This window comes from Papio anubis, chromosome 7 (assembly GCF_008728515.1).
Source record: "Papio anubis isolate 15944 chromosome 7, Panubis1.0, whole genome shotgun sequence".
In the NCBI taxonomy this organism is placed as follows: Eukaryota; Metazoa; Chordata; class Mammalia; order Primates; family Cercopithecidae; genus Papio; species Papio anubis.
The window spans coordinates 144767552-144781525 of record NC_044982.1 but is presented as its reverse complement, the minus strand read 5'-3'; the positions used below and the strand labels follow the sequence as shown (position 1 = coordinate 144781525).

Genomic DNA, 13974 nt, shown 5'->3' with positions numbered 1-13974 from the left:
CTTAGGAGGAGGGAAGTATTACAACCCTCAGAGTAGAGACCTAGTTTTTTATAAGGTATGTAACTCAGAAGAACCTTACGACTGTCATCAACATCATCAGTTGTTTATAAGACAGTACATTATTCATAAATGTGCTTATAACTCACCGACTGACATGTCACTATTCTGAACTTCATGGTTGTCCAGATGATAAACACAATAGACGCTAACGGTAAATGAAAAACCAGGTCAGAGTATGAATGCTGGTTTACATCCCCAGTTACATTCCCCCATTTCTGGTTAAGTGGAATCCCACACACCCCAAACTACCAAATACATCACAATTCTATGAGTTATTTTAACAAGTGTATTCAATACAAATGTACTGTATACCTGCTATCAGCAAGGCTCATGATACATACTCTGGCCAATCCTTTCTGTATTTAAAGGATAATTTGGTAATAATTTTATTTGCCATCTACTACATCAGTAACCATCGTGGTTGGAAAATAAGGTATTGGAAATATAGCTCCTTCCAGCATTATCAACATTATTTTTTTCTCCTTTTATCCCTAGTATAGTAATGCTAATTTTTCTTTGGCTGGTCAGATGAAAAAAAAAAAAAGGCTGATAAAACGACTGTAACACAAGCAGAAGAGCTAGTTCCAATCATAAATCAGACCTCACTATTCCTGGTACAAGGGTAATGAGGAAGGCAAATTAGCCTAGTTTGGTTACAGTCCACCTAATCTCAATTTCTTACATAGGCTTGCTGACATATGGAAAAGCACTATAATAGCAATGTACCCTAATCTAAAATTCTACAACTACTTAATAAAACTAAACAAACATGTGGTAATGTCTTCTAAAAGGAGCACTCTCTGGCACTTAAGCTAACTAACCTCAAGACAAAGAATGCCTCAAGAAAGAATGCAAATAGAAGAGGGATAAATGAAGAGCTGAAATATGAGGTTGATTTCCAGCTACTGTACGAAAAAATAGTTCTCAACTTCTTTAAAACCACAGATCCTTCTGAGAATTTGACAAGAGCTAAGAATCCTTTTCCAAGTGAAATATACAAAACTTTCTATGCCTACCCATGGCCTTCAGGTTAAGAATCTCCATTCTAAACAGATCACATTTGAACTCCAAGAAGAAAGTCCCAGACTTACCTGCCACTGCCAAAATAAGCGTGTTGGTGAAATGCCGATACAAAGAGAGTTTTACAATGTTCCTCCGAAGTTTTAATAGCTTCATTGTTTGAGTCAGGCTAATAAATATGTGTTTGCAGGTCAAGGAATTCAACATTCAGGAAAAAACAGTAAGCTAGCCAAGTAGTTTTCAGGTTTCTTTGAGGATCTGGGGTCATGCTAATAAACTTATAGATCTCTCAGAGGCCTTATAGCTCTCTTATTCTCACTTAATCTCACAAACACCTCAAGATTAATAAGAAAGTCGTCATTTTCTTTTCTTTTCCTTTTTTTTTTTTTGTGAGGCAGGGTCTAGCCCAGGCTAGCGTGCAGTGGCACAATCACGGCTCACTGTAGCCTTGCCCACCACTGAGGCTCAAGCAATCCTCCCACCTCAGCCTCCCGAGCAGCTGGGACTACAGGCATGCGCCACCACGCCTGGCTAATTTTTAATTTTTTTTGTAGAGATAAGGTCTCGCTATGTGGCTCAGGCTGGTCTTAAACTCCTGGCCTCAACTGATCCTCCTGCCTTGGCCTCCCAAAGCGCTGGCATTACAGGCATGAGCCACCATACCTGGCCGAAAGTCATCATTTTCAATGAGACATTAAAGAGGAGACAGACCAGGATAAAGTAAGAACGTACAAAATCACAAGAGAAAAAAATATAAAAAAGAGAAAGACAGGAAGAGGCTTTCTAGAGAAAAAAAAAAAGAAAATAAATAGAAAGGGAAATGGCAGAAGATAAAGTGAACATGAGTAATAGGCAAGGGACAGAGAATTAACATTATCTTCTCTCTCCCTTTAAGGTGGGTAGCTCTGTTCTCATCTGTCCAGCAAATCTAGTCGAGGGTCATCATTACACTCATGCCTATAATATCCCAGAGATCTATACTCAGTCCCCTCATGCCATCTTAAGGAACTTGCCATCAGTTGCCTGCACTATCCTGAATTAAAAGGACCTTACAACTGGTTGAGAAGCTCATATGGTTTGCTTCCAAAAGCAATGACTCTCCATTTTCAGAACATTATTCTCAAGTAGTAAGTTGCCAGAGAAAAACAGGAGGGGAATTGGTGAGTACTAAAAATGGTATCTGCTCTCAGGTTCAATTTTCTTTTATTTTTGAGACAGGGTCTCAGGGTCTCACTCTGTCACTCAGGCTGGAGTGCAGTGGTGTGATCTTGGCTCACTGCAACCTCCGCTTCCAGGGCTCAAGCAATTCTCCTGCTTCAGCCTCCCCAGCAGCTGGGACTACAGGTGCAAGCCCCCATGCTCGACTAATTTTTGTATTTTTTGTAGAGATAGGGCTTTGCCATGTTGTCCAGGCTGGTCTCAAACTCCTGAGCTTAAAGCAATCTGCCCACCTCAGCCTCCCAAAGTCCTGCGATTACAGGCATGAGCCACTGCACCTGGCTCAATTTTCAGAATGAGAAGCAGATACAAAAATAAGAGATTTGACATTTGCTCTGCTCTTACAGAGCCTTAGCTGTTACCTAGTCATTGGGTTATCTTACTGCACAATCCATTCCCACCTCCCTCTTCTCTCAATGCTTGTAGAGGTTCACAAAACACTTGGAAAGATATTAATCTAGAAAAGCTTTGGCTATTTAGACTGAGGACACTTTTGAAAACTCTTATATGGCAACCCACTCAAATTCACAAAACAATTTTGTCTACATTCACAGTTTTTCAACAATCACAATCTATCAGGTCAGTAATAATGAAAACTGCAAATAGGACCAAATATATAATAACCAAAACAAATTCAATATAAGATAAAGTCCAAAAACTTGAATCCTTTAGCCATCAAGCCAAGTCCCTAATAAATAAATTTAATTTTAAAGAGCAGGAGAATAAGATTGCTCAAATAGAAGCTTGTTTGTTATCTGCTGGTTGACTCTGCCTGTAAATGAACCAATTATTTATTCTAAAGGGTGGAAATCTTCAAACAATTCCAAGTCAGCTTTTGAATGAGGCAACAAAACACTCACTCCATGAGGGTTAAAACCTACTGAACCTACACAGAGTTTCAGAAGAGTCAAAGCACGTCACATAGTTCCTGAAATCAAATTTTAAGGATCAAAATCATTTTATAAGTTTCAAAGCATTTAAGAATTGCTAGAGACTAAAAGGCAGAGCAGGACCAGCACAGCCAGTGATTCTAACACTAAATGATTAGGTATACAAATAACAAGTGCAAAATCAAGATGAAATGCTCATTTAAAAGAAAAAAGCCAAAAGCTTTTATCTTGAGCTCGGTCCACAGTCACCAATTTCCAATTTGATTTTTAAAATTAAAAAAATAAAAACAAAAAAACTGCTTACCTGAACCCTCAAGTTGTTAAGACTTAGCATGCACTATTCCCCACGCTAAGGAGTAATCAACAAAACTGATAAAAACTCTTTGCAGAAAGATCAACGGAAACCCATCTCCAAGGGGAGAAAATGGACCGTCATCAAACAAGCCAATGAGAAGGATATCCACCAGCACAAGGCAGTGTCTAGGAAAGCCAAGGGGATAAAGGCCAAGGAAGCAAGATCAGTCTGGGCCTGCAGACAAAGAAAAAGAAGTGGTGAAAAACAGATGTCTAGAGAGGCACAGAGAAGAACCACCACATGATTCTGCATTTACATAATCACCGGAATGTTTTTGCATAAAGAAAATAAAAAGAACACTTGACACCTAATCATTCTTCCCTTCTTATAAACCATCACGTAGAATATACGGCTATTAGCATTTCACATAAATTGTCAGTTACAATCTTGAAACATACTACTAACTACGAGTTTTTCATATATAAAGATCCATGTTAACAAGTGACCATACTCCAAAAAAGTCCTAATGTTTGTAAGTCCCATCCTTAACCTATCATTTCCTATCATTGTGATTTTGGCTACAAGTCTGAAAAGACTTTTCTCATATTTACAAAATATTGCTGCATCATATACAAAGAATTATTAATTTCCAAAACTGTAATACAAGATTTTACAAATAAGAGCTCACCCCAAAATAAAATGTAAGGCAATTATCTGTCTGAAAAACTACGCTGCATGTTTCCAGGAGTTTATATAGAGTATGTTTTTTATATAACCCTAATTACCCGATCAACAGGCATTATTGAAAGGATATCCATAAAATAACACAGGCATCAATTGCTGAGAGGGCCAGGTTTACTATCAGAGTCAAGGGATAAGAAAAATACTATAGCAACAGCAGAAGAAAGAAAATGAAATTAACAGAGGGTTAAAGTTGCTAAAAGTCTAAGAAAATTACACACAGAGGACAGTGTGATTTGAAAAGTAAATTTGCATCCACAAAGTGTTTTATTTAAGAGGCAATTTATTGCAAAACATATGGAGCCCACTTTTCTTGTGGGCAAAGCCAAGTTTATAGTATTTGCAATATTGAATCTAACAGGTTGCTGCGGAGTCTGATCTTTTTTAAAAAATAAGAAAATTGCCGGGTATGGTGGCTCACGCCTGTAATCCCAGCACTTTGGGAGGCCAAGGTGGGCGGATCACGAGGTCAGGAGATCAAGACCATCCTGGCTAACACGGTGAAACCCCGTCTCTACTAAAAATACAAAAAATTAGCCGGGCGTGGTGGCGGGCACTTGTAGTCCCAGCTACTCAGGAGGCTGAGGCAGGAGAATGGAGTGAACCCGGGAGGCGGAGCTTGCAGTGAGCTGAGATCCGGCCACTGCACTCCAGCCTGGTTGACAGAGCGAGACTCCGTCTCAAAAAAAAAAAAAAAAAAAGAAAATTAATTAAAATGGCCTAGAGAACCCTACTTCTTCGTATTAATCCAGTGGTAACATAAATTTCTTCTCTTTTTTAAGGAAGAGGTAACACTCTGGTGCTGGAGTGTAATGGCACAATCATGGCTCACTGCAGCCTGAACTCAATCAGTCCTTCCACCTCGGCCTCCTAAGAAGCCAGGACTATAGGCGCCCACCACCGCTCCCAGCCATAAATTTCTTTATCACTTGTATCTCAGTGCTTTGGTTTCCTTCCCTGGCAAAGGGAATAATTTTACAATTCTCAAAAATGGTGTGAAACTTCATTAGCTACATTTTTTTTTTTTGAGATGGAGACTTGCTCCGTCGCCCAGGCTGGAGCGCAGCAAGCAGCATGATCTCGGCTCACTGCAAGCTCCGCCTCCTGGGTTCACGCCACTCTACTGTCTCAGCCTCCCAAGTAGCTGGGACTACAGGTGCCCACCACCACGCCCGGCTGATTTTTTGTATTTTTTTTTAGTAGAGACAGGGTTTCACCTTCTTAGCCAGGATGGTCTCGATCTCCTGACCTCGTGATCCTCCCGCCTTGGCCTCCCAAAGTGCTGGGATTACAGGCGTGAGCCACACACCAGGCCTCATCAGCTGCATTTTAAGGAAGTTTTTGAAACTCCAATGTTGATTAAGAAACAACAGTTACTTTAGATTAGATTAACTAGTAAATGCATGACTCCAAAGTCTGCCATTTATACAAGAATTTCAGTCTAGATTCCATCGATTAGAAAAAAAAAATGCAAGTCCACTGCTTGGGAGGAGGAACTAAAACAATTACCAATTTGGAGACAGGTGGAAAAGCATTCATCCCGGGCACACATTAAATTTACAAAGCTCTAATAGATTAAAAAGAAAACATGAACTATACATATATTTTGAGAATCAGAGCCCAAAAGTGACATAAAGCAAACAGAAAGAAGACCACAGACATTTCCGACTCACACTGTCAAGATGTAAACAATATAATTGAACTGACCACAGAAAATGAGATTAAGCAGTACTAACCCCAGTAACTCTGAGGACCCCTTCCATGCCAGAGAACAAAAGATAGAGGGCTCCTGCTACTACAACCTTATGAAGAGTGACTCCAAGGCGTGGCCTAAAGAGGAAGCAAAGAGATATTTGAGTACATATGGGACAAATCCCAAAACAAGCTAAGTAACAGGAACTTGTGTTAACTAATATAGACCACCAATTTAAAGCAATAAACAATATACATTTGAATCACCTAAGAGAAAAAAACTAAGAACTTATGGTCTTAAAACAAGACAGGGAACACTACAACTTAAGATCTGGTGTCTGGTTACCACGTTTTATAAAATGTTTCCTTGGAGAGTTTTGAAGCATATTCACAAGTAGTATAATGCACCCTTATAAACCCTTCACTGAGGTCCAACCACCACCAACCTATGGTTAATTCTGTCCCATGCATACCCCATCCACTTTCCACCCTTTCATATTCTCTTGATGCAAATCCTAGACAGTATATCTTCGATATATTTCAGTATGTTTTTAATAAATGAGGACTTTATTTTTCTTTGGTATTTCAATGGCTATAAAAGGGCCTTTCTTTTTTTTCTCCTAAAGAAACAGAGTCTGACTCTGTCGCCCACGCTGAAGTACAGCAGCACAGTCACAGCTCACTGCAGCCGTGAACTCCTGGGCTCAAGCAACCCTCCCACCTCAGCCTCCTGAGTAGCTGAGGACTACAGGGAAGTCCCACTACACCCGGCTAATTTTTTATTTTTTTAAATGTTTTGTAGAGACAAGGTCTCACTGTGTTGTTCAGGCTGGTCTAGAACTCCTAAGATGAAGTGATTCTCCTGCATTGGCCTCCCCAAGGGCTGGGATTACAGGCATGAGCCACTGTGCCCAGCCCACAAAAGAAACTGTTAAAAAACACCACCAAAATACCACTATCAAATCTAAAAATTCTAACAATTCCTTAATGTAATCAAATATCCGATTACAGTTCACTAAATAGTATATTTGCAAGCTTGAAATCTAATATATGAAAAGTCTTCTGAGGAACTTCTGTTTGAAGGAGAAAAAATCTTACATCCTTGAGATTCAAAATCCTACACAACCAGAATCCACATGTTAACAAAATCCTTAGGTGATTCCTTAGTGTAGTATAGTTTAAGATGCGCTGCCTTAAATCATGTCTGCATAGGCCTTACCAATATTTGTTCTTATATTTTTTGTTATACATTGGGGAAAACTCCGTAGGAGCAGGGAATTTTCTCCCCATTCATCTTGGAAACCTAGAATACTTCCTGGCATATAGGGGGCACTCAAATAATTGTCAAATAAATAAGTTTTAAGAATTAAAATTCCCCATATCTCTAATCCCATTTAAAGCAAAACTCCTCTAAATGAATAAACAAACTTAAAACAACTAACCTTAATCCTACTTAAGCACTATAAAGTGATGCTATAGCTATAGCATCACTTAATCCCACTTAAAGCAAAATTCCTTTAAATAATTGTCTATACAATTATTCTAATTCCTCTCCTCCTAGTCTCTCTGGAACTCTCCTCAGTTGGGCTTTTGTACCTATCACTTCACCAAAACTATTCCTGTGATGGTCACTACGACCCTCCATGTAAGTAAACTCAATGGCCAATTCTCACTTGACCTATCAGGATCGCTTGACACAATCACATCCTCCTTGAAACACATTCTTCAGTTTTCTACCCACCTCACTGGTCACTCCTCAATTTCTTCTGCTAACTACTTCATCTTACAGACTTCTAAATAATATTAAATATTCAAGGGCCCAGCCCTTGGACCTCTTCTCTATATATACTCACTTACTTGGTGACCAAATCCAGTCTCATGACCTTATTTATTTATTTATTTATTTATTTATTTATTTATTTTTGGAGACAGAGTCTCGCTCTGTTACCCAGGCTAGAGTGTAGTGGCGTGATCTTGGCTCACTGCAATCTCCACCTCCAGGATTCAAGCGATTCTCTTGCCTCAGCCTCCCAAGTAGCTGGGACTATAGGTGCATGCCACCATATCCGGCTAATTTTTTGTATTTTAGTAGACACAGGGTTTCACTGTGTTGTCCAGGTTGGTCTTGAACCCCTGACCTCAGGCAATCTGCCCGCCTTGGCCTCCCAAAGTGTTAGGATTACAGGCATGAGCCACCATGCCTGGCCCTCGTGACTTTAAATAACATCTGTATCTTCATGACTCCCAAACTTTTATCTCTGCCCCAACCTCTCCCCTTTGTTTCCCCTACCTAGTTACCTAACTGAACTCCAATCTTGCCCCTGCTCCACACTTATTTCACCTAAGGTCTTCCTGAACTCAGTAAATCTTCAATTCCATCCTGCCATGTGATCAGATCAAAACAGTTGGCATCATCCTTAATTCCTCTTCTCTTTCACATCACACATCTGATCCATCAGCAAATTCCACTGGTTCCACCTTCAAAAATATATATAGAATCTGATCTCTACTCAGCATCTCTTCCCTTGGGTATACATATAGCTTCCTCACCTCCTTGAAGTCTCTGCTTAAATGTTACTAAGTGAAGCCCTCCTTGATCACCCTATACACAACTGCAAGCTCTAGCTCCGGCATTACCTGCTCCACTGCACTTTTCACTGACATATTAAAATATTTTACTCACTTAAATTTTGTCTTTGTCCCCTCCCTCCACAAATGTAAGCTCAAAATCTTCTGTTTACTTGCTATATCCCCAGGGCCTGGAACAATGCCTCGAAGAATGCCTAGAGAAGACACTCAATACAAATAAAATTTTTTGGATAGAAAAATATTTTCAGTTACAGCAAGAATGAGTTTCTCATAAAAAATCTAATTTGCAAAAAATATTTTGGAAGTATAAAGTCACTGTAAGTTTACTATAAAAGCCTGGTGTTTCAATCTTATTTGTTCTAAGTTTTCCTGCAGATGCTCCTCTTAGGAAGTGAAATGAAACACTAACATTTTCCCAACATTTACAAGGCTACAAAATTTCAGATACCTTTCTTGTTTCAGAATTCTTTTTTTTTTTTTTTTTGAGTCGGAGTCTTGCTGTGTTGCCCAGGCTGGAGTGCAGTGGCACGATCCTGGCTCACTGCAAGCTCCGCCTTCTGGGTTCACGCCATTCTCCTGCCTCAGCCTCCGGAGTAGCTGGGACTACAGGCGCCTGCCACCACGCCCAGCTAATTTTTTGTATTTTTAGTAGAGACCGGGTTTCATCGTGTTAGCCAGGATGATCTCGATCTCCTGACCTCGTGATTCGGCCTCCCAAAGTGCTGGCATTACAGGCGTGAACCACCGCACCCGGCCAGAATTATTTCTTTTATCAACTATTTCAGAACTACTACATCGGGAACATGCAGTACTGTTTTAATTTAATCTGCATTTAAATTTGCTCTTCCATACAGGAAGTTAATACTTACTTCACGATGCCATATCCCAGACTGACTATGATGACCAGGGTTCGAGCCAGTGAGCGTTTCACTGCTGAAAGCAGCTCTGCAAGGATCAAAGCACCCTGGACTATGAAAAAGAAGGGGAGAAATGGCACCATAACCTAAGTTTGGCAACAGGCAAGATGCCAATACTAGACTGCTGATTTCTACACTCTTCAGAGTAAGCATTGATATTAGTCCTGCTAAAATAGAATACCTCTTCTGCAGCTTTTACAGTATACAAGCTGATACCACTCACAATCTTACTCATGTGTATGTATGGCAATCCGAGTATGCTCAACTCAGCTCCCTCCCCCACCTGCCCCCAAATTCACCAAAACTTTAACAGAATATCTCACCCTATATGGAGAGTTTGTAGCATCAAGACAACTTCCCCCATTTTTAAAAACTGTGAAATACAGCTACACATAGAAAAGCATAAAACACACTCGTATACACACTTGTTGGCATGTATAGTTTAACTCATTTTCAGATCTACTATTTTTAAGACCTTTCAAGGACCAGGGAAAATCTTATCAGTTTATCTCACAATAATGATTATGACTAAATTAAATGGTCTGACAAGAAAAAAACCAAAGCAATCACAAAAAACTACAGTATAAAACAACTTCTGTCATTACCAGTTCACCTTACTAAACCATAAGCACCCTCCTATTTTCTTGAGATGACTATATTTTATCAATTAGATGCACTTTCCCACCACATTTTGAGGTTTTTTAAATCAAGGTGTGTCTTACAATCAATGACATTTTACAATTAAATTGACACCGTTTACTTTCTCAGATGGATAATGGTGCCTTAGAAATCAATGGAAATTGAGATTTGATGATGTTAATAATTACTCCCAAAGTGGCCACTACTGTTGTGACTTTTGTGAGCATATTTCAGTAAAATTACTCTTACATCACTGAACTCATAAGATTAAAAACAAAAGTCAGAATCATAGTGATTCTGCTTAAGTTATTGCAATAATTAAGTAATTGAAAAGTTAAGCCTGTTTAGTGACTGCTGACCTTAGGAATATTTTCACACATCTCAGCTTCCAACCACTCGAACCGGCAAAGATTTTTTGGTTACTTACCAGATTCTCCTTTGTATCGGATATTCTGAAATTCTGCATAGAAGACAGCTTTCTCAAGCATTCCCAGGAATATGACAGCACCAATCCAAAACTGAATTCTCAGGAGATCTCTCCAGTAGCAGGCAGACCATGCCAGCCACAGAACACCAAACAGGACATATACAATACACATCACCATGAAAAACTGTTATCAAATTGGGTAAAAGATAAAAAGGAGAATTAGAACCAAGAGTCATGTCTGTATATATACTATATATATATATTTTTTTAAAGAGATGGGGTTTTGCTATGTTGCCCAGGATGGTCTTGAACTTCTGGGCTCAAGCAATCCTCCCATCTCTGCCTCCCAGAGTGTTAGGATTACAGGCATAAGCCACAGTGCCTGTCCTGAATCAATATACAGTCTTAACAAGTTATAAAAATATACATATTCTACCTTCTAGTTAAAAAATAATTATTCCTTTGGAGCTTAACACTAACTAATATGAAAAATTATCTTGTCTTGAGCAGAGAAGACTACATAGGAACTTGTCCTCGAGAGCGAATGCTCTCATATACGTGTGTGTGTATATATATATGTATCACACATGCATACCATATAAAAGATGCTATTATACACATACACACATGTACGGTATATATAGAGAGCACTCAGCCTGCTCTCCTATAGTAAAAGAGCTTTTTCTGGTCAGGCGTGGTAATTCACACCTGTAATAGTGCCTTGGGAAGCTGAGGCAGGAGGATTGCTTGAGGTCATGAGTTCAAGGCCAGTCTGGGCAACATAGCAAGACTCTGTCCCTACAAAAAATAAAAATTAGGCCAGGCATGGTGGCTCACACCTATAATCCCAGCACTTTGGGAGGCAGAGGTGGGCAGATCACATAAGGTTAGCAGTTCAATACCAGCCTGGCCAAAACATGGTGAAACTCTGTCTCTACTAAAAATATGAAAATTAGCTGGGCATGGTGGCTCACACCTGTAGTCCCAGCTACTCAGGAGGCTGAGGCAGGAGAATCGCTTGAACCCGGGAGCTGGAGGTTGCAGTGAGCCGAGATCGTGTCATTCCACTCCAGTCTGGGTGACAGAGTGAGACTACGTTTCAAGATAAAAAATAATAAAATAAAATAAAAATTAGCCAGGCATAGTGGCACACGCCTGTTGTCCTAGCTGCTCGAGAGGCTAAGGTGGAGGGTAGCTTGAGCCTGGAGTTTAAGGCTGCAGTGAGCCATTATCCATTATCATGCCACTGCACTCCAGCCTGGGAGACAGAGTGAGACTCTCTTTCTTTTTTTTTTTTTAAAAGAAGGAGCTATTTCAGCTCATGATCTAAATTACGTAGATGAAGACAACACTGAAGAAGAAAAATGGCATGATTAGGATACATCTAGAGGCAAGGAAACACAACAAAATAAGAAAACGATTAAAGGGAAAGGAAGAAGAGAATAATCATGAACAAAGGAAAGCACAAATATATTAAGGATATTCTGAGGCCGGGCGCAGTGGCTCATGCCTGTAATCCCAGCACTTTGGGAGGCTGAGGCAGGCGGATCATGAGGTCAGGGGATCGAGACCATCCTGGTTAACACGGTGAAACCCCGTCTCTACTAAAAATACAAAAAATTAGCCGGGTGTGGTGGCGGGCGCCTGTAGTCCCAGCTACTTGGGAGGCTGAGGCAGGAGAATGGCGTGAACCCAGGAGGCAGAGGTTGCAGTGAGCCGAGATCGCGCCATTGCACTACTCCAGCCTAGGCAACAAAGCGAGACTCCGTCTCAAACAAACAAAAAACAAAACAAAAAAAAGAAAAGGATATTCTGAGACACAGACGTATGCACACATACATGTATGTGCACACGTACACACACAAAATGAAGAGAAGGGAGCTTCATCATTTAGCTAATTTTTTGTTGTTGAGACAGTCTCACTTTGTCGCCCAGGCTGGAGTACAGTGGCACGATCTTGGCTCACAGCAGCCTCTGCCTCCTGGGTTCAAGCAATTCTCCTGCTTCAAACTCCCGAGTAGCTAAGACTACAGACACCTGCCACCACACCCAGCTAGTTTTTGTATTTTTAGTACAGACGGGGTTTCACCACGTTGGCCAGGCTGGTCTCGAACTCCTCACCTCAAGTGATCTGCCTGCCTCAGCCTCCCAAAGTGTTGGGATTACAGACATGAGGCAGGGTACCCAGCCTCATTTAGTTAATGTAAGTGGGATCAGAAACGACAGAGTTGTAGTAAAAAGTGCCCCACTATGGATCCTAGAGAGAATGTGAGATGACCTTTGAGGTATTTCCACAGGTCACTGACCCCTTCATTATATGGATAAGAAAATGAGGCACACAAGGGTATACTGACTCTCTCAAAGTCCCAGTCTAATAAGAAATAAATCCAGGACTACAAGCAACATTTTCTGAATTGCATAGGAACAATTCATTAAAAAGAATACTGCCACAAAATATGGGACAATCTTCTAACCCGAAACCATTCAATACTGAGGTTAAATAATATAAAGTCACTTACAATCATCAAGGGATAGTCTTCAAGTGTGAGGTATTCATAGGGACCCTTCACTTCAACAGTCACTGCCAAAACACAGTCCTCAGAATTAATTTACAGGACACAGGAATTAAACAAAAATATTGCCTAATATTTGTTTCATGAAATCAGTAAGAATTTCATTGGGTCATTTACTTTTAGGCACTTCAATCCTGGTCAATATTACATTATATTTGTACAGCACTTGGAAAGTCATTAAGTGTTCTCATAGTTCACGCTGTGTCCTGCACAGGTTTCCATGCCTCCACCATAGTCTGAAGTGGGAAGGCTCTTTTGCTTCCACACTCACATCTTTAAAAAGACTAGACTGAATATTTCCTCCACGCAGCCTTCTCTGGCTGCCCATCTGGAACAACTCTATACATACTCTAAATTCTAAACATATTTCACATATACTTTTCCTTACTACACATCAGTAAAATATGCCTTACAGGACTTCCTTTTTACATACTGCCATCTTCTTTGTTTTCTATCTTTCCTCATCTGTATTTTCCTATTGCTTTACTATTTTTTCATGGACTCCAATTTTATGTGATCTTGCTACATTCATGTATCATTTTCAGAATGAAGGCAATGGAAAAAAACTTAAAAATTTAAATCAACTTACACAAAAAAAATACCATCCTTGATACAGTAAGATTGAAATCTAGCTTCACAATCATGTACCCTAGATTCTCACTCAAAAGTAAAAATAACTCAAAAGTTCAGATGCTTTGAAGCAAAGCTCCATCCAATAAACATAGAATTGAACTTCCCCAAAACCTGCTAGTTAACATTTTTCAAAGAATTTGTTAATAACAAAGTGTTTAATGAGACAGAAAAAGGAATAGTAATAACATAAATCTGAAAGACATATTTGCCTTAGTAAAGCAAACTTATTGACTAATTCTAAGATTATCTGTAATTTAAAAAACAATTTCAAGATGGACTA

The 13974-nt window shown here is 39.7% G+C and overlaps 1 protein-coding gene across 3 annotated transcripts in view; it reads right to left on the bottom strand.

Moving 5' to 3' along the window:
- The window catches only part of TMEM87A (transmembrane protein 87A), a 63588-nt gene that overhangs the window by 17930 nt on the left and 31684 nt on the right, over nt 1-13974 (bottom strand). For 2 of the 3 annotated variants that reach the window (XM_021940491.2, XM_031668800.1), the window contains exons 8-14: nt 13008-13069; nt 10489-10672; nt 9375-9474; nt 5961-6054; nt 3649-3717; nt 1152-1260; nt 147-205 (exon numbers count right to left, since the gene is read on the bottom strand). In XM_021940491.2, the coding sequence (XP_021796183.1) occupies nt 147-205; nt 1152-1260; nt 3649-3717; nt 5961-6054; nt 9375-9474; nt 10489-10672; nt 13008-13069 (677 nt within the window). Of the gene's footprint in view, nt 1-146; nt 206-1151; nt 1261-3648; nt 3718-4297; nt 4370-5960; nt 6055-9374; nt 9475-10488; nt 10673-13007; nt 13070-13974 lie in introns of all 3 variants that reach the window. The other variant, XM_021940487.1, reaches the window with a different exon arrangement.